This window comes from Arachis hypogaea, chromosome 13, assembly GCF_003086295.3.
Source record: "Arachis hypogaea cultivar Tifrunner chromosome 13, arahy.Tifrunner.gnm2.J5K5, whole genome shotgun sequence".
Classification (NCBI taxonomy): domain Eukaryota; kingdom Viridiplantae; phylum Streptophyta; class Magnoliopsida; order Fabales; family Fabaceae; genus Arachis; species Arachis hypogaea.
The window spans coordinates 144161757-144185336 of record NC_092048.1 but is presented as its reverse complement, the minus strand read 5'-3'; the positions used below and the strand labels follow the sequence as shown (position 1 = coordinate 144185336).

Sequence of the window (23580 nt, the reverse complement as noted above, 5' to 3'; positions counted from 1 at the left end):
GACTATTCCATTAGATTTACCAATTTTTAAAATGATTTTATTGATTTTTTATTCGTTCATTTGCAACTGTTTTTACCTTAAGTCGGATCAGTTTTATGGTTGGTTCTCAGTTGAGTTAATCCAATTGAATTGGTTCATTCAATCCAATTCTCAAACTTCGTTTTTTTTTTTTTTTTTTGATTTCTAAGAACCATGATGGAAAGACCTTTCTATTGTTTTATTTATTTGTTTTTATTCTTTCACCTTACAATGCTTGTCTCTTGTTGACCTTACCAATCTGGTGATCCATTTGGTCATTTTGTTATATGTCTAGCCAATTATAGTCCTTTTCCATCACATAGAATAATGAGTAAAATTTCTCATACATGAAGTTACTGAAGTAAGCCACATGGTTGTTTTGTCAGATTGAATATTACACCTTACGATCTTTGATACTAATTGAAATAACATAAAAAGTAAGGACCATGAATATTGAACCTTAATGGGCTGGTTTTCCAATTTGTATCCGAATTTCACATTTTCTTAACCACAAAATACTGAAATGAGTTTTGTGGAGAAGCAAACAACTACATTCTGTCGTTAATCAAAGTAACCAGAGTGGAATACAAGAGTGACTACTTAATTTTAATCAAAGTAAGCACAAAGTTCCATTGTAAATTTATGAAACATAACACACTAAATAGAAGAGAAGTTTAAAAAAAATGGCTCCATAACAGATATTTCCATTACATGAAAATCCTGTAATCTGTCAAGTGTATGAAAATGGTGACTTGTTTTTGAGTGAAGACGGTTTAAGACTAGAGAGTAGTGTTTCCATTTCTATACTATGGCATGACCTGAATTTTAACTACTAGCCACGGTTATTAGGTGACCAATTACTGCAGTTAATATTCCAAGTAACCCACCGGCCATGACCTGCACCATGATAGACAAAAGTAATAAGAAAAGAACCAAGATTTTTTATCATTCCAACTTAATGTTTATTTCTAAAACCTTCCCCCCCACCCCCCTCTTTCATTACTTACTATAAAATTAAAAGAAACGCCTATTTGGTCTCTTGTATTTGTTTCTTTCAATGATAGACAATGAATTAAGAAAGACAGTGACACATGTGGAATCTGTGCAATAAAGTATAATCTAGCAAATGCTATAACCTAATTATAATTATATACTAGGATAAACACATATTTATAACAATTTAATTTTGATGCACTGTCAATGTAAAATAGTTCTACACGTGCATCCAATTACATAATGTCACATCAATAAAAATAAATATCTTTCACATTAATCGCATGAATGGCTTCCAAAGGAACAAATGTGATTGTACGCTGTCAGTGCATCAAAATTAAACTCTATTTATAACTTGAAATGTCTCATTCTCTTGGCAGCATTGAATGTGATGGAATCCTTAATGTGTAGGAATCAAATTAAATATATAAGCTCCGTGAACCTTAGCCTTTAATTTTGAAATGGTGGCATAAATTCCTTTAAGTTAGGATCCACCAAATGGTTGGTTACAGGGAAATCAAATGAAAAGTGATGATGAACCTGAGGGGGTGTGTGTCCAAGAAGCTCACGAAGTGGTCTGCTTTCGGCCAAAGGATGTTCAGCAGGAAGTTCGTATACAATTTGGTTCAGAACCTGTGAAAGTTTTTGCCATTTCAATTCAGTTAAAACCATTCAAAACAAATAAACAAAAAAGAAGAAATAGACATGAATGAAACCTCTGCTTGGCGTCCTGCCTGCAATCTTACACCGGTGGCATCATACATCACCTGCCAAAATATGAACCTGTTTGTTTAAACATTTCTTAATCCTAACTTAGAAACTGATTTATATTCTAAACATACATGCCTAGCTAGTCATGCAAGTAGAGCTATGTAAAATAAAGAATAGATTGATCCTTCTTTACATCAAACTATACACTAACATTTATGAGATTTGGATTATAAAACAATTAACCTTTCTATCTAGTAACCCTAATTGTTTGAGGGGAAGAGAAGAGATTGTTACAATAAGAGCTAAAACCAAGGCGGTGGCAAAAAGAGGTCCTCCAAATCCTTCTTGGAAGCCAACGGAAGCAGTGAGAGCAGTGACAGTTGCTGAATGAGAAGATGGCATTCCACCAGACCCAACAAATTGCTTCACATCCCATCTTCTTTCCTTGTACCTGCATATCTATCAAATATGAGATATCAGATTAATTAACAATTGTAATCCGTTTTCAAATTAAAAGAAGAATTCACGTGTCCAAGAATATGAGGGGATCGGATCAAGAGAGAGAGAGAGTGAAAGAAACGAACCAAGTGGTGAAAAACTTGATGGATTGAGCAATGAAGAAAGCAACGATGGAGGAAATGAGAGGATAATTGGTAAAGATTGATGAATGCATGATTGGGAATTTGTAATAATACATTGCATGAACTGAGGTTTCTTATATGATAAGGGATCTAGCTAAGATCGTATTCATGATGATGATCGATGATCAACGCCTTCTCAGAGTTTAGTTCTGTTACTTGTTCTTTCATTCATCAAAGCCTAACTAACGGTCATACCTTACCTTTCTCATCATAACTGAATCCACTCCCCTTTTTTTCTTTTTCTTTTTTTATTGGATTTTCTAGAATATTATTTCTGGAAATTATTTTCTCTTTGATAAGTCTATAGCCGCCAACTGCCGAGCCGGCTCTTATGACGAAAAAAAAAATTCTATATTTGATTGCTCTCTTTTTTTGGTGACTGATTGCTCTCTTAAAATGAAAGAATATTTTCGTGAAGAAAAATATCACGAATTTTATTTTTCTCGCAAGAAAACTGACACATTTTTTGGATCAAGAAAACTATCTAGTACACGTGTTTCGACCAAGATTATTGTATTTGTATGTATACACTATACACCCACTTGCGTGCATACACACAATCTAGTATACCTTTTTTTTTAAATGAAATAAAATTTATAGATTTAATAAATATTGACCATAAGTCCATAACATAACTTAATCGTTTTTTAAGAAAAATGCAATAGAAAAATCTCATACGAATTTTTAGGATAATAAATATATTTTTGTTTCAAAAAGATATATAAAGATCAATTTGTAATCGTAATTTTTTTCTAAATAAAATCTCTCTTCAATTGCTTTTCAAAAAATACAAAAAAGAATATTATTTTATATTTCTATCTTTTTAAGCACAAACAAATATTTTTAAAATAAATAAAAAAATAAAATAAGTAGTCACTTAGAAAAGAATACAACATTAATTGATGTCCAAGGTAATTTAAAAGGACAAATAGACAAGCAGTGGTAATAATCATGGCGGTGACAATAATGGAAAATTTCTTAAAGCCTTTTTCAAATCTAAGAAAAGGGTTGAACTATATGTGAAGACTATGATAATAATGAAGAGGGACCATTATACTCTCACAATAATGGGGACAATTTCAAGTGAGCTTATATACATGACTGAGAATTTATTTTTCCTGTTCACTAGCAAACACAGTTGATAATTTTCCAACAAACAATCCTAAAAGAGCTTTTTCTTTTTCTTTAGGCCTGAGAGTTCACTCTAGGATTGCAAATCACTGATTCCTCCCGCCCTAGGAAGATAATTGTATCATAAATGAGGTAGAGCTTCAAATTTTGTTTGCCTTCTGTCTCAACCAGTGGAAACAGAGTAGAGGTGCTGCCACACTCCACTATAACATTAAGCCACAGACAGGACATAAAGAAGGAGCTTTTTCTGACCACCTTGGATTGGATTCGCTTTAATATTAAGACCCCAAATCTAAAAGTAAAAGGCTAAATGGCTAGAGCGTATCTTTTCCAACCAAATTCTTCAGTTCTGCCTTTGCTGCTTCCATCACCACCTTGAAGTCTATATGTGTATACCTTCCCCTGCATTCACAATTAAATGTTTATTAAATGACAAACATTACCAGTGTATTCAAATTAAAACCCCTCTTTTCTAAGATTCCAAAAATATCAATCATATTCACGAATTTTATTTACTATTAGGATAAAGTTTAGGAGGAATTTTTTTTAACACTATATTTATTACTCTGCATGTGAGCGCACGTTAAAATAGACTCCGTCACTGAAGTTGGTCACAAAAAGAAACTATATTATATTGCAGTTAACGAAGCGAAACTTGTTAACTATACCTTTAACGAATTAGGTTTACCTACATTGCTATTGGTGCATGTGTCTGTACAGAAATCTAACAAAACACACCATTTCAAGTAGCCAACTTTCTTGTTTTATTTGTTACCACTTACTACCGACAAAAAGTATTAGAAAGTCATCAAGTTAAAAGTTCAAATAGCGATGTACCAAAAATGGGTTCTACACCAAATGGTAGAAGGATATGCCGGGCTTGCAATTCCGTGCATTATCCTGGCCACAGCTCTTGGTGTAAATTTTGCTTGTGAATTGCTCTGAAGAAAGACCTGATGATTCCCAAAAAACAAGTTATTTTACAATTTTTCTCCAAAAATTTTACCAAAGATTCAAAGAATGCCCATGCCTGATGGTTGATGCCATCAGTGAAATGACAACTTACCTTAATATCAGCCCGCAGGAAAGGGCTGCACACGTAAACAGAGAATCAGTAAGTATGTTGTCACATATAACAATCTTATCTTAGTATCTAATTTTCGATTTTCATATGTCCTTGTAATATATCTAATATTTCATTCCAAAAATATCTAAAACTACTCATTTTGATTCAATATTTTAACATTATAAAATTAAAATGAGTGGTTGTAAACATTTTTAGGTGTGTAAATTCATTGTGCTCCCAAGGAAGAAGTATAACCTTGTCATTACATAAGCTCAATACTAAAAAATTTAGTAATAATAATTAATAAGCACCTGCTTTGACCAATTTTCTTGCAGGAATCATTGTTATCATCAACTCCAGCAAAGTAATCCAATATTTTCGTTTGCAAGCATGGTGTGTGATTGTTATCACTGCAACCATGCATCTTGTCACATAAATTTATGGCAAAATTTGCAGCATTAAGCATTACATCTATCTTTTGTACCTATAGTAAAGCCGCCGGAAAATGATCAATCAATAATAACTCAGACGGTAAAACTACAACAAATGCATGGTTCAGAATATGTGATTATTGAGAAGAACATGGGAAATCACAACGAGTCAATGCCATAATCTGTGTGTTTGAATCCCATAAAACAAAAGACAACTATGCGGAGGAATAAATGTGTGATAAGCTTGATCTGTCAGTACTAAAGTTTACATACCTTACAACTTTCAACATCTGATAACCATTGGGTAACAGCTGTTGATAGCGAGAAAAAGTCCGTCGGGACTTGAATAATCTTATAACAGTAGGCCAAATCCTTCATTTCATAAGTTATTTCTCCCGTTAACTGAAATTTTTCACGAATGACATGTTTAGATCAAATATATACATTGCTTTCAATACACATACAACAGCCAGAGCTAACTAAATAAAGAACAAAGATTAGACACGGCATTTAAACTAGAACCAAATAAGATAATTGCTTTAGAGTATACTCAAATTTATTTAAATAAAAACAAAGAAGGCTCCCTCATATACAATAGACATTTTCTGAGTGCATGTGAACACAATAAAAAATATAACCACTAATCCAAACCTTGAGATTGTACAACTGATTTGTTAACTCAACTGCTGTAACCCCCACGTCATTTGCCACGGATGGAATGTCAAAAACATACAGCCCTTGCTTATATTCAGATCTGAAAGGGTGACAGCAATTATTCAGATAAACAAGAAATGCATGAGGGAAAGCAGAGAACAACTGCAAAACTGTTTTCAAAAACCAAGAGCCATCAGCAGGTAGGAGTAGGACTTTATGGGAATTGAACGTTTGGAATCAAACTCAATCTAGAGAGTTGACGTTATGAACATTAAAATAGCGCAATGACCATCTGGTAGAAACAGGAAAACATTTGAAACAGAGAAAAGCCAAGAAACCGAATATGCTTCTTATCACCTCTTCAGAATAACAGCAACAGCATAATTCCTTTGGGCAAGCATAGGTGGGGGAGTCTGCATTAATGGCCAAAAATCAAAATAAGTAACCATGTGATTAGAAGGTCATACAGGATTTATTTATAAATTAATGTATATATAAAGCATTTTTTATTATTTGTCTCATATGACATCTACGTGCAGTCAAAGGGGAGTCTGTACACACCTTATGAAATGTCAAATTGCAAGTTGCATTTATCTGTGGAAGTAAATACAAGTACTTCACATCTCCCAACTCCAAGCGTGTCAAAATTGTTAGCATCACCTGGTAAATGAAAATATTGAAGACGGATAAGCTGTAGACTAATACTCGACAAAGGTAATGCATAAATAACAAGAGCCCTACAAGAACCATTTTTGTTATAAGTATGTGCATAAAAAATAAAAATATAAAAAGATGTGTCATTATTAGCACAATTCGTTCTGCAACAGGCTATCAAGAATGCTTTCTAATTTTTAACTGAAAATCAATCATATGGGCTTATGGAGTATCAAATTCATAAATTGAAAGACACAATAGTACTGAGGAGAGGACCTCTTCTTTCATATCAAACTTGCGTGAAGAAGATTCTTTAATTAACGAACATATTCTCCCACAGGAGCTCTTCTCAGCAGGAAACACTTCATGCAGAAATTTGTTCACTGTGTATTCATCTACTCCTTCACTGAGGATTAAGATTTGGATTAAATGAAGAACACTTTGACAATAAGAAAGAAAGAAAAAATAATTTTATTACCTGTACATTAGACTGCGAAGTTTGAAATATGTTTCATCATCATAGAATAGGTGACAATAGGACAACCTCCCATCCCTTCCAGCACGGCCTATCTCCTAAAAAAGCCAATTCAAATATTCAAAAAGACCTATGAAAGAACATTTTGCTATATTTTTACTAGTTTAAAAAAAAATCATATACCTGCACATACTCCTCCAGACTTTTAGGCAGACTATAATGAATTACCTGAACACAAATATGACATGGGTTTCCAGAATGATTTAGTTTGACATACAAGATATTTATATAGGAATGTGAATATTCATAGAAATTGATGCAGAAAAGCATAATATGTTAATAAGCCTTACAGCTCCAACATCACTTTTATCCAGTCCCATACCAAATGCCACAGTTGCAACAACCTTCATAAAAAGTCACAAGGAGTCAGTTGGCAAATAAATTTGTGTCTGAAGCACCAATAGGAGAAAACATGATGAATATTATAGAACAATGAATTTAAGCACCACAAAATTGAAAAAACTGGAAATTAGAACAAAATTTTTTATCTTACCACTCTGATCTTGTTGGAGGTAAACAACTCTTGGACATAGTTGCGTTCCTTTGAACTCATACCACCATGATAACTCTATTTTAATCCAAGTCAAGCATCAGATTTATAATTCAGCAGCAAGGCTTAACAGAATTATCTACATATTGAAAGAGAAATGTACAGCTAACCTTTGCCGAGATATTGTTATCATTCAAGTATCGGCTAATCAAATCAGTTTCAGACTGCAACAAGAAAAGAAATAATTGATTCCCAACAAGAAAAGCATTATAACATCACCACTAAAGAAAACGAACTTATGTAATTAACTATCTTCTATCTGAACAATTAGGAAAAGCAAGCAATACTACACATTTTCAATACTGAATGGAAGAAGGGATAATTTACAACTGACAAATGGGTTCAAGACATTCATAGTATCCTGGAGTTGAAAGTTGGAATAAAGCAATCCATATACACACCTGAAATTTGCAGTATATGATAATGCTTTGAACTTCAGCAAAAGGAGAAGACTTCATGAGAACCAGAAGGTCTTTCATTCTATTATGTTCAGTAAGTATGTATAAGTTAACCAAAGTTCAGATAAGGTAAGGAAAAAATGCAGGTTAAAGCAGAAAATCAAAGCATCTAACTTGCCTATTTTTCAGCAAAGACACCGATAAATGAAAATTGTCCCTTAGTTGTGTCTTTTGAATAATATTTGTGCAAGGAATATCTAGAGCAGACATGATGGCATCTAAAGTTGTGTTTGTAGCAGTTGCTGTCATTGCAAGAATAGTACCTACGTTAAGCCTTTTACGGAGCAAAGATGCTCTAAGTCTCATGAATGATGGTCGGAAATTGTGAGACCTGTAGAAACGTTAATCACAAGATCAACAGGGAAGCAGATCAAAGTGGAAACATTAATATGAACAAAATACATCCGAACCCCTCACCATTCAGAAATACAGTGTGCTTCATCAACAACAAGAAGTGAGATGCCTGACATACCAGAAATAACAGACAGAAACTCCTCATTCAGGAAGCGCTCTGGGGAAACAAAAAGCACCTATATGAATTAGAATTGCAAACATTAGCCATATGTAACAACTAACAAGTACTACCATCACCAGTAAATAAAACTGGCATGCAAATCTATCATCTGCAATGGCCTAAAAACAAAAGTTATTGCATCTTGTGCAATAAAAGCAACCACTCTGCAAGAGTTCAACTTTTTTCTTCACTATCAAAACCAAACCAAAGTAGCATTCAGTTGCAGAAACTCACCTTCACTGCACCTTGTCTAAGCTGGTTGAGTGTTTCAGCTGCTTCCTCAGATGTCTACAATTGTTTAATAACGAACCAAACAAAAAGATTAAATAACCACGTCCCATACATCCATCATAATAAGTAAATTACATCAGATGAAATACCTGACTGCTGCTTAAACAACCACCCCTAATCACAGGGGGCAGTTGCCTTAGCTGATCAATCATCAAGGCCACCAGTGGACTGACAACTAGGGTAATCCCAGGCAAAATCAAGGCAGGCAGCTGATAGCAGAGTGACTTCCCTGCACCAGTTGGCAAAATAAGCATGGTAGACTTCCCGGTAAGAACCATCTTGATTGCCTCCAGCTGCCCATCTCGAAAACTATCATAGCCATAAACCAAGCTCAGCAAGTTCACCAAATTCTCATCCGAAGGCTCAGCTTGAGCAGCAGACACTGCCTCGTCCACCAATTTCAACTGAACCTCACTAGCTCTGCAAGTCTGCTTTTGCTTCTTTTGCCCACTCTCTGTAACCAACCCTTCTTCATCATCAAAACCAAGTTCCTCTTGATCCTCCTTCCCTTGACGTCCCACTTTACCTCTACTTCTTCTTGTGTACCTTCTACCACCAGAAAATCTCCCACTTTTCTTGTACCCCTTGTTCATAAACTTCCTCCTCTTACCACCACCACTCAAGTTCAATTTCACAAAGTTCCCTTCCCCGCCACATTTTCGCAGCTTCACGGCTGGCAATGGTGCATTTGCCCCTATCAGGTTAGGATGCTGCCTCTTCCCGGATGTCCCCTTTACTCTAGAACCAACTCCAACTCCAAATCCTTCTTCTGCTTCTCCTCTCTTTCCAAAGCTCTCCTTTTCTCTAGAAACAGCTCCAAGTCCTCCTCTTTCTTCCTCTTCTTCTATCTTTCCAAATTTCCTCTTATCTCTGGAACCAAACCCGAGTCCTTCTTCTTCTCTCCTTCCACATTTCCCCTTTTCTCCTTTGGGGAAAGCACGAGCATAATCAAGTCCAACATTGGTGCCCAGATTGGACGTAGAATCGAGTAGCGGTTCGTTTCCAGAAGCTTCAAAACTTATAGAATGTCTTCGGATCTTCGAGAAGGAAGCGGATTTGGAGAAGAACCCCGCCGGGAGGGTTTCGAGGGGCTGGGAAGTGGACGGGGGTGCGGGGTCACAGTCGGAGGACCGACGAATTTGAAACGGTAGAGCGGTCGGGAGGGAGAAAGGGTCTTGGAGTTGGTGGCTTGGTTCGGGTAGCGGATCGTGTTTGGATTGGATTTTATCGGGTGCAGAAGGGCGCTTCTTGGAGCTCGAGGTTTTGGTTCTGATTCTAGATTTTCCGGAAGGAACACGAGGTGGTTGTGGCGGCGGTGATGGAGTTGCTCGTCGTGGAGGAGTTGCAGAGACATGGGATCCGTCAGAGTCTGAATCGGAGTCCATCTTTGTTGGTAGGGTCGGAGCACAATCGTAAGAAGTTAAATAGCAGGGTTGCAACACAACCAGGGTCTTAAATCTTCAGCTGCTGGAGTAAGAACTAAAGTACAACATAATCAATTAACTGATGGAGTAAGCACAACAGATTCAACAATTCTTGAACTTCAGCAAATTGCAATCAACGTTTACCTGTGAGTGGATGGTGGCGGCTGGAGCACGAAGAAGAAGAATGCAGGGGAGGCGCCGAGGCGGGGAGCGGCTGCGGGATGGGCTGAATGACTCAGCTCTCTGAGTGATTGTCGTTGCCCTACGCGGTAGTTCTACCATACTACCATACCATTGTTTCAGGCAAGTCAGAATTTTCAATGTTCACAGGGCACGTTCCCGCCAATTTCTTGCTTTTTTTGTTTTTGCCCTTTCTTTTTTTTGGTCGGATCCTTTCCTTTTACCCGGGAGATTAGCGGACTTAACTCCCTTGGGGCTTAAATTATGGGCTACATCGGGCTTTCCAAATTTATTAGTGCATTTGTTCAAAACGAAGCCCAATAATAAGTAATTGCTCCTGTCCCACCCCCACCCCCACCAAAAAAAGGTAATTGCTTAATCTTAATCATCTACATTAACTTAATAGCTATAAATATATTATTATTGTATAAAAGCTTTATTCTCCTAATATATATATAAATCTTAATTTTTTAACTAAAATTTTTTAGAAAACAATTATGCATGAACTTTTTTTGCCATTCATATTTATGGTAGATACCTTTTTTTTTTCAAAAGGTATAAATTATTTTTTTTGTTGGTATTATAACAGGATAAAAAAAATTCAAAAAAAAAACTAATTACAAATTAAATAGGATAAAAAAATTTCTTATTCATTAGTCATCATCCCTAAGATCTTAATGACTTCAAGAGTTACATATCAAAAATTAAACTCTTGTCAATATTTAAATGTATCCAAACTAGACAATTAGTATATCTATTTTCTCCCCAATATATATTTACAAAAAGTACATCCAATTTTTTCTTCTTACAGCTACTAATACTTGCGAACAAAATTAAATTTCAGCTGATATTGTACTTGTGCTATGTTATGTATATATACAATATAGAATATAATGCCAAAAATAATGAAGAATAACTCAAAAGGAAAGAAAGCATATGCTTTTATCACAATCTTAATGAATATGTATAAGTGAGTTTGTAATTCACATTTCCACTGGTCAATAGTGAATCACTTAATTGAGAATGAAATCAAATCAAACAATAATATGCAGAACCGGAGGGAAAGCAATCATCTACATGCCTCTAACTGATCGGCCTTCCAATAAAAATGGGGAAAAGAAAATAATTAACTTTACAACTGTGTGAAACAGGGTTGTAATGTAACCAACATAAAAACCAAATGGTTATTCTGCACAAGCACTTAGCTAAGCTCTAGTGTATAATTGTATATTATATAGTCAAACTTGAAGAGCCGAAATTCCGAAAATGCTGCTCAACTTTGCACTCACATTATAATGCAATTACACTTTGATTCAAGTTTATTAGGGGGTGGCTTCAGGCCGTCTACCTTATCGAGAAGCCCAATGGTGCATGGCAAAGACTTGTGCACGTTTTCATCCTCCTCAGTCTTATTAGCAAAAAGAGATTTTACATCAGTTTCCGGTGTTGTTGGCTTGACTTTTTGGGGTTTGGAAGGGCGCTTGCTATCCATTCGGTTTCGAGAATCCTTTTTATCAGAATTGGCCTTCTCCACTATAGTCACTGTTGGTTCAGAACCTTCAAGAGGGTCTAAGAGTTCCTTTTCCATTGCTATTGTTGCAGCCTGATATGCAAGATCGTGGATTATAGAGCTGCAAAAGAGTATGGTATCTGTTGCTTCTTCAAGTGTAAGGCTTCTAGTGTTGCCAGCTTCTTGACACTCCACTGTAATTGTTGATCCCTCTGCCATAATAAAGCATTAAAAATATGTCATAATAAAAGTTAGAAACTACACTAATAGAACTCTTATTCTTAACTTGATCCACGAAAAAGCCTTATAAATCAGATGAAGCTACAAACGAATATCATTGTAAAAATTCATGTAGGTCCTTAAATAGCTATATTCATACCTATGTCATGGGAGTATTCTGTGGTATTGAGCTCAGAAACAAAATCTCTAGGAGAATCATTGGAAGAATGTAGGACAGAATGTTCCTGAGATTCATCCACAGTGCACTTTGATACCATTGACAGATTCCCATCTGCCACACCACTATCATTCTGGCAAAAGTTTTCTCCTTCTATTTCTGATTTTATAATTGCAGAATTGTTGGTACTAACCAAAGCATCCATTCCATCAAGATTGGTGATTTTGACACCATTTTTCTCATCAAGAGATGACATTGGATCCTTAAGCGATGCTTCTGTATTTGAGATGCTGCTAGCATGATCTGGATGGTCGTCAACATAACTGTATGAAATACAATCTCCATAATTTCGAAAAGATGTTACCAAATTGTCATCTGACCGTACACCAATAACCTGGCTTAACATTTCTGTTTCAAAAGCATCAGTTACTCTGCTATAATCATGTTTTTCAAGTTTATCTTCTTCAACAAAAATTGGAACTGTAGAAGCATCGATTACATATGCCACTGCATCTTCCGAAGCTTGGAATTCACATACATCTTTAGGCTTATCCTGCAGTATGCCACATCCTGTATTGATAGAAGTTTCTGGTACCATAAAATCTAAACCATGGTGAGAATGGTTTGACGTTCCAGAGATAGATGAAGCAGTGCTTGGACACTTGAACCTTGGGTCATATTTGCAGTCAACATTCAATTTCTTGCCAATTGACTGCCTTTGCACATGAAATTCAGAATGTTTTGCTGGGCTGAAATCAACAGATGATAAGGCAGAATAACTATGATGCCCAGTTGATCTTCTTATACCATTTACACTGCCTCTTGGAAAATAAAGATCATCATAAGATAAGGTTGCGGCAGTGACACTCCTGCCCTGAACTATGGTTCCTCTGCTGCTCCTTGACCTTCTCAACAATACAGAAATGCCATTGCCTTCCAAGAGGTGGTTCACTTTCAAATTTGGGCGATCCTGGGAATGATATAACTCTTGATCCCTAGGATGATTATCTGGCTTCTTATAATCAATCCCTGATTGATCCATCTCTAGCTGGCAGGAGTGCATCTGTGCACTTCCTTCCACAGATGAACTTGGAGTAGGACCTTGTTGCAAGTGACCCTGAATTATTTCAGGGGACGAAGATTGACTTCCCTTGGCTTCTTGCTCATCAAGAAAAACTCTCATGTTACCCGCATCAGACTCTTGAGGCAGTTCAGACCCAACTGGTTGTTGATCTATTTCAGCTAATGGTTTTTGTTCTGCAGGGAAATTTGTAGAACTCTCTGAAGAGTCGTTGGAAACTTCCAAATTTGTCTCTGCAATGTTATGTCTCAATAAGGTGCTTTCCCTGCTGCACTGCGGACAAAGCTTGATATACTTCTCAGCTTGTTTAGTGACCTCATAGCAACAACCACAACTAGAACAAGTTGCTATATTTTCAAAACAGGTAGGTTCAGAAATATCACCTCTGACATTGAAAGTTTTTGAAGTTACATTTAATTCTGTATCAATATCATGATGGGTAGAATCTTTAGATTCAGCAGGATCTAAATTAATCTTAGGCTGTATAGTTTCATTGTGCAGGAGATCAATTGATTCATCCTTGATTACACATCCAATATTTTCATTTAATATATCAATTTCATCAAAGAAAAATACTTCTTCATGAATATCAGAATATAATATCTTCTCAGTTCCCTTTACCCTGTCATCTTGATTTTGGTCACTCCCTTTGGTATCTTGTGCACAACTTCTTCCATGATCAGAACTCACATTGCTGATTGAAGTAGCAGAAGAATCGGTATATACAAGGGAATATTTTGCCGAATTTGCTTTCCCAACATAAAAAGTTGTACTTGGCACACTAGATAGAAGTGGTCTGAACATTTTCTGATGACTTTTTCTATCCTGCATGCCATTACAAGGTAATTAACAAAAGTTTGTTGAGTGATCACAAACAACAATAAAAAAAGAGACTATAAAGAAAATCATAGCAAAAGACGGCAATATGTAGGGAGCAATGCACAACTCTAAAATTTATAGGAAAACAGAGAATTATAAACAATAATATGCACACCACATATTGGTATTCTCTATCACTAGGAACTGAATATATGTTAACCAATCGAAAGAAAAACCTGGTTATAACTTATAACAATCATGCTAGTACAAGCATTCAACATTATTAGCAGAATCCAGTCAAAGTCAAGGATGAAAAAACATGAAACTATGTACTTGGAAGAGTTGTATATTCAAGAGTAATTTAAATTTCTGTTGAGGAGAAAAGAATCAAACGAAGCATTGTACAACATATTATTCAAAGATAGATAAAGCAAATACTATATTGAAGTGTTGGTTGTTGACAGCATAGAATGATCTAAGACGGCTGATTCAAAGTAAAGTGCACAAATGAGATAAACTAATTCCAAATATGATATTGTAAAGAAAGAATGACAACCGTATTAAGACTAAACAAGGTCTAAATGGCATAATCGCTACAAACATACAGTAAATCACACAAGTATTGAGAAGAGGAATTTGAGAGAACTAGACAATAAAATACCATTTGCCGGAGAGCAGAATCAAATGATCTTTTAGGAGCAGAATTTGGGGACGCCATGCTGGACGATTTCTTGGAAGTAGGATATTTGACATTGGAACGTGAACCACCCTTTATTGAATTTGCTCTATCTAAACTTCCCACTGGGATAGACTGAAGAGAGTCTACATCATCACAGCCAGATGATGCAATAGAATCCTTGCTGTATGAACTGAATTGATCTCGATCTTGACTGAGAAAAGAGCTGCTACTCCAAGAAGCAGTAGGAGACATTGATTGCCTACTGAATTTGCTGGTTGAATCCCTACCATTTCGGGATGCTGGAATTTTTGGTCGATCAGCCAAAGAAGTACAGAGATTGGGAGGAGCAGCACAAGAGAAATTGGAAGAACTAGTTTGCCATGCTCTTATCTTTGGTGAAGCAAAGTTCCCACGGCTTGTCTTAACAGGCGAAGCTCCTCTAATCCCTGATGAGATTGCAGGACCAATGGAGCCAGTGCTGGTCCTCCGAGGGGTAGGAGTTGAACTTCTCCTGCTTACATAACTTCTCTCCATCTGAAAGAAAAGGCTACCCAACATAAGATGGATTATAAGAATAACAACTACTGCATTTTTCAAAAGGATGAAACAAAGTTTAGATGAATTTGCATAAGTATTCATAAGCATTACTATATAAATGGATTCAAAGTCCCACCGTAGAAGATCTTGATATGGGAATGGGTTTACTCTGAGGACTTCCACTGCCTACAACATTTATTTGTTGTGGTTCATCATCTAATGAAGGAAACAGTGGTGTGTCAGGGGGTGTGAACAACCTATACATGAATAAAACAGAGATTTAGCACATTAGTAATGAGCCAATAGCCCAATACCAGTAATCAACTTATGCACATGTTAAGTACCAAAAGCCTTGTGATCAAGAAATTAACTTGAAATATTTTCTTTGGAAGAAAAACCAATTCTGCACAAGGTGGATCCAGAATCACAACATATGGTCACATAACAGAACAAGTAGAGTTCAAATAGCAGAAGAAAAGACAACACACCAGTCATAGTCATTTTCGTCATCATCTGCATTGAGCAAGTCACTGGTTTCTCCTTGGCCATGAATGGAAATACTAACCTTGGTATCCGGAAAATGCCTCAACTGCATAGCTGTATGAATTAAAATTCAAGATAAAAGGAACGAATTCATGAGTATTACCTAAATAAACCAATTAAAAAGAAAAAAGATATAGAAGATTACAAAATGGATCTTCCAAGTCATCCGACGGCTGAAGTAGAAAATTCTCTTTGGACTCCATTTCAATGAACAAAGTAAGGTCATCATCATCATCTTGTCTCTCCCTGAATAGCAATCCGTCTTGTCTTGGTTCTTTCGCCGGAGAGAATCTCATTGATAAGGAAGGTGGCATCTCCCTCCCCAAAATTCAGTGTCAAACAAGTAACGCCTCAAGTTCTGCATACAAAGCCAAAATCAAATTTATTTAGCAGTGCAATACTGCAATATACTAAAAATATTATCATATAAAATTTAAGGCATTGATCGATTTAGCTAAAACTTATTTAGAGGGAGATAACACGTCCAGACTCCAGAAAGGTCAAATTACAAAGCAAATGGGTCTTTCTGCCAACTAATACATAATATTGATATTTGAGGACCATGGTTATTACTATTGGTTAGTGCGGTAACTTTTGAACCCTTCGTAGCTTTGCTTACAAGTTTTGTGTGTTGTCTGCGTTCAAGTTTAATTTAGAATTTTCGGAATTTAGACCCTTCAATTGCATGAATGTAGGCAACGTGTACTGGTATTAGTAATTGACTTACGTTAATTTGTTGAATTTCTTACCTGACACAATGAATTATATATTGAGCCGTAGAGCAATTCCGAACTTCAAATTAAGTAATAAGCAGGACTGCAAAACCCGTAGAATGAATGAAAGGATGAACAACACATTGGTTTAATTGAAGTGAGGACGTGTTGGATTACGGTTATAGCTAGAGGATGGTGGAGGGGGTGCTTACTAGTCACTATCACTTTATATTTTATATTATTCCCTCTCCGCCTCCGCATGCTAAAATTTTCGTTTTTGAAACTCTATTATTGAAATCTGTTTCGCTACAAATCAATTCCCTTTTTAGGTAGACACTCACACGTAAGTTTTTTTTATATTGTTATTAGTTGAAAATCGTTAGATAATTTGATATATTTAATTAAATTATTATTTAATAATTTTTTATTAATAATTTTATATAAAAAATTTGTATATAAATTTTTTTAATTAATTACTTTTGTAGAAGAAAAAAATATTGATTGAACAAAATTTAATTTTTAAAAATTAAATAATATAATAACTAATAATTTTTGTAATTAATATATTTACAGAAAAAAAAATAAGAATTGTTGCTCACTAGGAGTGTTTGCAATATAATTCGAAACGGTTTTGATGGACAAAAATTCAGTCCGATTTAAATATATATTTTTTTGTGACTTAAAAAAAAAAAACAACAACAAGAAAAAAAATAAATAAAAAACTATTTAAAAAAGATAGTTTCTTTGAATATTATCTTCAAATTTCTTTCAAGATAATAGAAGTTCTACTTGGGGAAAAAAGATCTTCATTACATTTTTTGTCATAATGTCTCCTATTATATTTGTATTTCTAAAAATCTAAATATATAATTTGTTGTAGTTATATTGGATCGACTTTATTTTATTTTTAAGTCCCATCCAAATTATTATAGTTGGATTAAATCGGTTTATTTGATTTTTAAAAAATAAAAATGCTAAATTTTATTATTAAAAACTAAAATAATTTTAGGTTGGTGAAATAAATAAGTCTTATTTTATATTTAATAATACTCACTAAATAATAATATAATATATGAAAAAATAAAAAATATGTAAGAAATTAAATATATTATAAATAAATTTTAAATTTAATAATAAAAAATAATATTTTGATCAAATCTATGGAATTCGCTAAAAAAATCTAACCTAATTTAAATTAGTACAATTTTAATACTTTTAGTGTGAATTAGATTGGATGAATAATTTTATTTGGGTCCATTTGGATTGGAACAATCTTGTTGCATTGCTTACATCTTAAATAAAAAAAAATAAAGTACTAAATTAGTCTCCCTATATTGAGACTTAATTCTGTTTTGATCTTTAAGGTTTAAAGCGTCTTATTTGAATCCAAAAAAATTCATTTAATGTCAATCTAGTTCTACCATAAGGCAAGTTAAATAACTAACGGAATGTCCTACATGACAATAGTCTCTTTAGTTCTATAAAAAATATTTTATTTAAATTATACTAATCCGCCGCGGTACTGAGCTCCATTTAAGGGTTTGTCGCTGGCTAATGGGTTGCTGCATGCACAAGGTGGGATTCGAACCCCCGACACTTGTTTAAGCGGACTAGTGAGCTGACCACTAGACCAACCCAACTTGGTTTCATTCAGTTAATTATTTAACTTTGACTTCACAGTAAAACTACATTGAGACTAAATGAAACTTTTTTAAATTCAAATAGAACACTTTAAATATAAATAACCAAAATAATATTACGTCCAAACATAAAAACCAATTTAATACTTTACTCTAAAAAAAATTGGTTACTTATATTTTATCTATTAAAATTCAATTATTTAACTTGATAAACTTTAGACTTAATCAGGTACAATAAACGAACCAAAGCCAATATGTGACACCGTCTAAAGGATAGCCCCTACAGCCCCAACTGGTCCTCTCCAAGCTATGAACAAATGAACAATCACGGTCACAACTCACAATTCACAACCCTAATTTTGGTGAGCTTGACACTTTAAACAAGTGATATGTCCTAATTAGTTTATTTATTTTGTACCCTAAGGTTTCATTTACTCCCATGAAATTAATATATTTTTATTGGATTTAATTAATATATACTTTAAAAATATAAATTAAGATTACCAATTGAAACATTTTTTATAAAGAATATATAAAATTTAAATATTTAATATATTTATTAAAGTTATAAGTTTAAAAACGTTTTTTTTTTTACCAAAGATAGGAGATTCGAACTCGCAACCTCTTAATTGAGTATGGAGAGACTATGCCAATGAGTAATAGCTCAAATAACATAGTCTTTCCATACTCAATTAAGAGATTGCGGGTTCGAATCTCCTATTTTTAGTAAAAAAAAAGTTTAAAAACGTTTAATATATTAATAGTCTTAACATATCATTAACTAAATTTTATATTAGTAAAGCATATGCTATTTTATAATATTTTATACGTGGATATAATAAGTACGAAGCTTGAACACCAGAAAAAGGGAGGCAAAAGAAAAAAAACTTGAGACAGAACAGAAGCTTGTGGGGGCAATGTGGAATAAGGTCAACATAACAACTGATGAATTATCGATCATTAATTAACTAATAGATGGCTTTGTTACTAATAATCCACAGATTATTGAGTTAAGCCACTTAAATTGTTAGGTGAGAGAAACTTAAAAGAAGTATATGGTAAATGATTTCAGTTGTCTTTGGTTCTACTACTAATTGCTATATTACTGTCAACGGCAATGGACATGCCATCTAATATCTATATTGCAATACAAAAGGACAAAAGGAGTCGGTGAACAATAAGTAAACTAATATATACATGCTAATATTCCTGGGTGAATTTTTTTCTTTTATTTACCCAAATGGTATTCCCCAATCCGACAGGTTAAGGATTAATCCGTCGCGGATCTGAGCTCTATTTAAGGGTCTACCGTTGGACAATGAGTTGCTGCATGCAGAAGGCGGGATTTAAACTCCCAACACTTACTTAAGCGGACGAGTGAGCTGACCACTCGATCAACCCAAATTGATTTTCTCGGTGAATCTTTAGCCGTAGCAAACTAACAATCTAACTTTAAAAGTGGAGTTTAGATAACATAAAATTATATTAGGATGAATATCTATTCTGACTACTTATAATTTTTTTTGAACGATTATGAGATCTTAAAAAAAAATTATTTCGGTCCCATATAATTAATTTTGTGAGATTAATTAATTTTTTATTAACGATCTCTTTCTAAAATATACTTAGGTGGTTTGTTAATCATTAATATATTTTTTATTTAACTATTATAAATAAAAATAATTTAAAAATTATTAATATTTTTTAGTTTTATATAATAAATTTAGTCAATATATTTAAAAAGATAATAAAAAATAAAAAACTAACAATTATTCTAAAAAAATAATTAGATTCTCAAAAAAAAAATTATTAATCTTATTTGACTTTTAATAAATAAATTAACTGTTTAACATACAGAAAAAATATTAACAAAAAGATTAAACAATCTTAAAAAAATAAAATTAAAAATTTTAAAAATACTTTTTTATTAAAGACTTTGTTATTTTTTAAAATAATTATCAAGATCGTTTATAATTTTTTTTCAATTATCAAAGGTGTAATTGATGGAATATAATGATGGTGCATTGATTAATTAATGATTTGGACCTGCCACCTTTTCTTCATTATCTTCATAAATCGCATCCGGTATCCCTTTCTCTTTGCATATCCAAAGTTAGTTCAACGGTTATAAGAATAATTAATTTTTTATTTTATTAATTTTTTATTTTAGAAGATTTTGATGTAAGTTAAAACCTTTGACTTGTAAATATATAGAATTTATTATATGTACCGGTATATAAAGTTTCAATTATATCTTAATTAGTTTAACAACTCAGAAGATGCCGATATTCATAAACATATGGCAAGAGTGTATGTATATATAAGAAATTTCTATATCAAATGCAGATGTTAATTATTAACTATGTCAAAATGTTAATCTATTATATAGTTGTTTTTTTATATATAATATGATAGTACAAAATTATAATAATGTAGCTTAATAAATTGTCAATTTGTCATTCTAAAATTCTCCTGTATCATTAATAATCCATTTACACATCAGTATAACTATTTATCATACCAAAATAACATAATAATGTCTCAAATGATTGTAACTACTTATAATTAGTTCGTTATGATTCCAAGGCATACCGACGAAAAAAATAAATAATAAAACAAGAAGATGTGCTGTCAGATACGAATAGAATCTCTCCTATCACTAGAAACATGACCCAGCCAGAGTGAAGTGCTGAATATATCTATTATTAAAAACATCTAAATTTACAAATTGAAATACAACTAAACAAGTAAAGCTTAAATGATAGATTTGTCTAAATTATGAAGTTGGTACAACAAGAATTACGAAATGTTGGCTATAAACAATAGTGCCCAATTATTTTAGGTGAAACTCACTTCTAGTTATCTTTATGTGAAATTTTTAATTAAAAATTATTAAATAATTTAATATATTTAATTAAATTATTATTCAATAATTTTTAATTATTAATTTTACGTAAAAATAATTATATGTGCGTTTCTATCATTATTTTAACATACAATCTTAACTGATATCTAAAAAAAAAAGTGATTACATTCAATACTTAGTTTAGTGATAATAATATGCCATTCCAAAAGAATTATATATATATATATATATATATATATATATATATATATATATATATATATATATATATATCCATTCTTTTTGTTGTTACGAGATTTGTTCAAAATATAGTTTTTTGTCTAAGGAAAAATATCATCCTATTTTTTTCACAAATGAGTTATATATCAAATTTTAAAAAATACGGAGGTAGTTACCTACAAAAAATATTCTAACACATAAGCCAATAATAATTTAAAAAAGAGAATAAAAATGATTTGAGTGAGTATTAAATTTTTAGATATCTTTTACCATGATTGAATATTACCTTGTATAGACGCTAAACATTTCGAATATGCTCGTTTAGTGAATCATAAGCTACATTGTGATGAGAACTAACATATGATTATCTTGATATTCTTATTATTTGTTTTGACTATTTTCTTAAGTTATTGGTAATGATATACGATGAAGTCATCATATCGTTGTGTTAAGTGTTATCATATTTTTAAGTTATGAGACGGGTTATACTATAACTTCAATTCTTTTGGCTGAATTAAAAGTTTCATTAGCTGAATTATAAGTAATGGATTAAATTTTGTTCTTCAAATAATAAGTGGCAGTTATCAAATAATATGGGATGAATTATATTGTAACAGTCGAATTATGTTAACAACATAAGTAGTAGTTATTTATAAGTCATGAAAATTCTAACATTTTTTGATCAAATTTTTGAATTATAACTTATAGTTACTGTTACGGTCCAGCCCAGCTGGCCTGCTGATTGGTTCGACTCACGGATAAACCAACCCGACCGGTCGGGTTGATGGGCGAAACCCATCTGAGCAAATGACCCGGACATCTCCCCTTTACAACTCACCTCGACAGCTGTATAAGAAAATTTCGAGAAAGGTGAGTCTATCCTCCTGGGATCCACCCCTGACAGGATATATATGGGGAGGGGACCTATCCTCTCCCAAGGTACGTCATCATCATCCTACTCTCATATTACTTGAATACCTGATTCCCACCTTCATAACCAGAAAATACCTCCGACTCGTCCGGAACACGAGTAATCAAACAGTTACCAAATTATAGTAACCAAATCACCCACTGTTATCTTATTTCGTGACAAATTAATTATTCAAAATGATGTTGAAGTCCTATACTCCCATCTATTTGGAGAAATTGAATCAATTCTCAAAGCATTGAAAAAAACTAGAAAAAAGAACTCTGTTCGGAGATCGGAGTGAAAGAATGTGAATCCTAATCCTAATTTATTGTGAACTACTTATTTTGTTAAGTATATAATGGCTATACTCTCCTCTTCTTATTTTTTCTTATTTATTTTCTATTTGTTATGAGGTTCTTAAGTTAGAAGGAAGAAAATGACATTATTAATATAGCAATATTAATTCTCTTATAAGTATATCATAATTTAATATTTTAATTGAAAACTTGTTTCAAGTGTTAAAATGAGAATAACAATATTTGTCTCTTATCTATGGTCACAATATTAAAGAAGAGTGATTATAAAAATTATGGTCATTGGTGATTATAGAAGTTATGGTTATTGCAAAAGCCATGACCGTAGATAAGATTATAGTTACAGTTTTAAGTGGGGTAACTATATAATTTTAAGATGGAGTGATTATATAGATAAGACTATGATCACGGTTTTAATAAAATAATGACCATAAATTAACTTATGATCACGGTAAAAAAAGTGGCCTAAAATACCATAATTTTAACATTACAATCATAATTATAAAAACCGTAATCATAAATGAAAAAGTCGTGACCATAAGTCTATGACCACGGCAGAATAGACTATAATAAAAATATCGTGATCATAAATTTATAATTACGCTTTTCACTAATTATGATCACGATTTTTTACTATGATTATAGACTTTTTTTATATGTGTTCTTCCCTGAAAGTATAACTCATGCTACCAACGAAATTTGAGATTATTTTAAGGAGAATGTGTTACTTTATACAAGGAGATCAACTAGCTAGCTAAACAAGAAAAAAAAAAAGTAATGACTATCTTTTGTGTTGGAGTTCAATTTCCACCGGATACAAGATTTGATAATAAAATCTTTTGTATGCGTGCCTATAAATTTAATTATAAAAATATAATATTTAAAATGAATAATTAAACTATTCCCTAAAAAAATTTAGATTGAATACCTTAATTTTTAATAAAATTTTATTTTTTAAAAATTTATGATAATTATTTTTGTTGTATAGATGTCTCCTCCATTATTTTGAAAGACACTGTTTTTTATAGTAATATTTTTTTATTTGTCATATATATAATAAAATTTTGTAGGGATTTATTTATCTAATATATATATTAAAAA

At 32.9% G+C, this 23580-nt stretch overlaps 3 protein-coding genes across 5 annotated transcripts; all 3 read right to left on the bottom strand.

Moving 5' to 3' along the window:
- Positions 1-471: 471 nt before the first annotated feature.
- LOC112792572 (uncharacterized) lies at positions 472-2775 on the bottom strand. 2 transcript variants are annotated; one of them, XM_072212959.1, is made up of 5 exons: positions 2307-2775; positions 2017-2181; positions 1728-1778; positions 1552-1644; positions 472-915 (listed from the first exon to the last, which is right to left on the bottom strand). In XM_072212959.1, exons 2-5 carry the CDS (start codon positions 2122-2124, stop codon positions 844-846), a joined length of 324 nt encoding a protein of 107 aa, XP_072069060.1. In that variant the 5' UTR covers positions 2125-2181; positions 2307-2775; the 3' UTR covers positions 472-843. The 2 variants fall into 2 exon arrangements, with proteins under 2 accessions (XP_072069060.1, XP_025691644.1); XM_025835859.3 differs by having other exon boundaries at positions 2017-2173; positions 2307-2728.
- A 546-nt stretch (positions 2776-3321) lies between these two features.
- Positions 3322-10366, bottom strand: LOC112792571 (ATP-dependent DNA helicase Q-like 5). 2 transcript variants are annotated; one of them, XM_025835857.3, is made up of 20 exons: positions 10216-10366; positions 8737-10126; positions 8591-8644; positions 8260-8372; positions 7961-8173; positions 7786-7864; positions 7495-7548; positions 7328-7402; positions 7125-7178; positions 6958-7002; positions 6778-6872; positions 6576-6705; positions 6207-6305; positions 6003-6058; positions 5643-5745; positions 5265-5393; positions 4872-5044; positions 4561-4585; positions 4332-4447; positions 3322-3896 (listed from the first exon to the last, which is right to left on the bottom strand). In XM_025835857.3, the coding sequence occupies exons 2-20, from the start codon at positions 10030-10032 to the stop codon at positions 3809-3811; spliced, it is 2997 nt and encodes a 998-aa protein (XP_025691642.1). In that variant the 5' UTR covers positions 10033-10126; positions 10216-10366; the 3' UTR covers positions 3322-3808. The 2 variants fall into 2 exon arrangements, 1 of the variants encoding a protein (XP_025691642.1); XR_011870114.1 differs by lacking the exons at positions 3322-3896; positions 4332-4447 and having other exon boundaries at positions 4872-4970; positions 10216-10354.
- An 809-nt stretch (positions 10367-11175) lies between these two features.
- Positions 11176-16781, bottom strand: LOC112792570 (uncharacterized). The gene is made up of 7 exons (XM_025835856.3): positions 16567-16781; positions 15963-16175; positions 15763-15871; positions 15411-15531; positions 14720-15271; positions 12141-14064; positions 11176-11973 (listed from the first exon to the last, which is right to left on the bottom strand). Exons 2-7 carry the CDS (start codon positions 16129-16131, stop codon positions 11537-11539), a joined length of 3312 nt encoding a protein of 1103 aa, XP_025691641.1. The 5' UTR covers positions 16132-16175; positions 16567-16781; the 3' UTR covers positions 11176-11536.
- Between the last annotated feature and the right edge of the window lie 6799 nt (positions 16782-23580).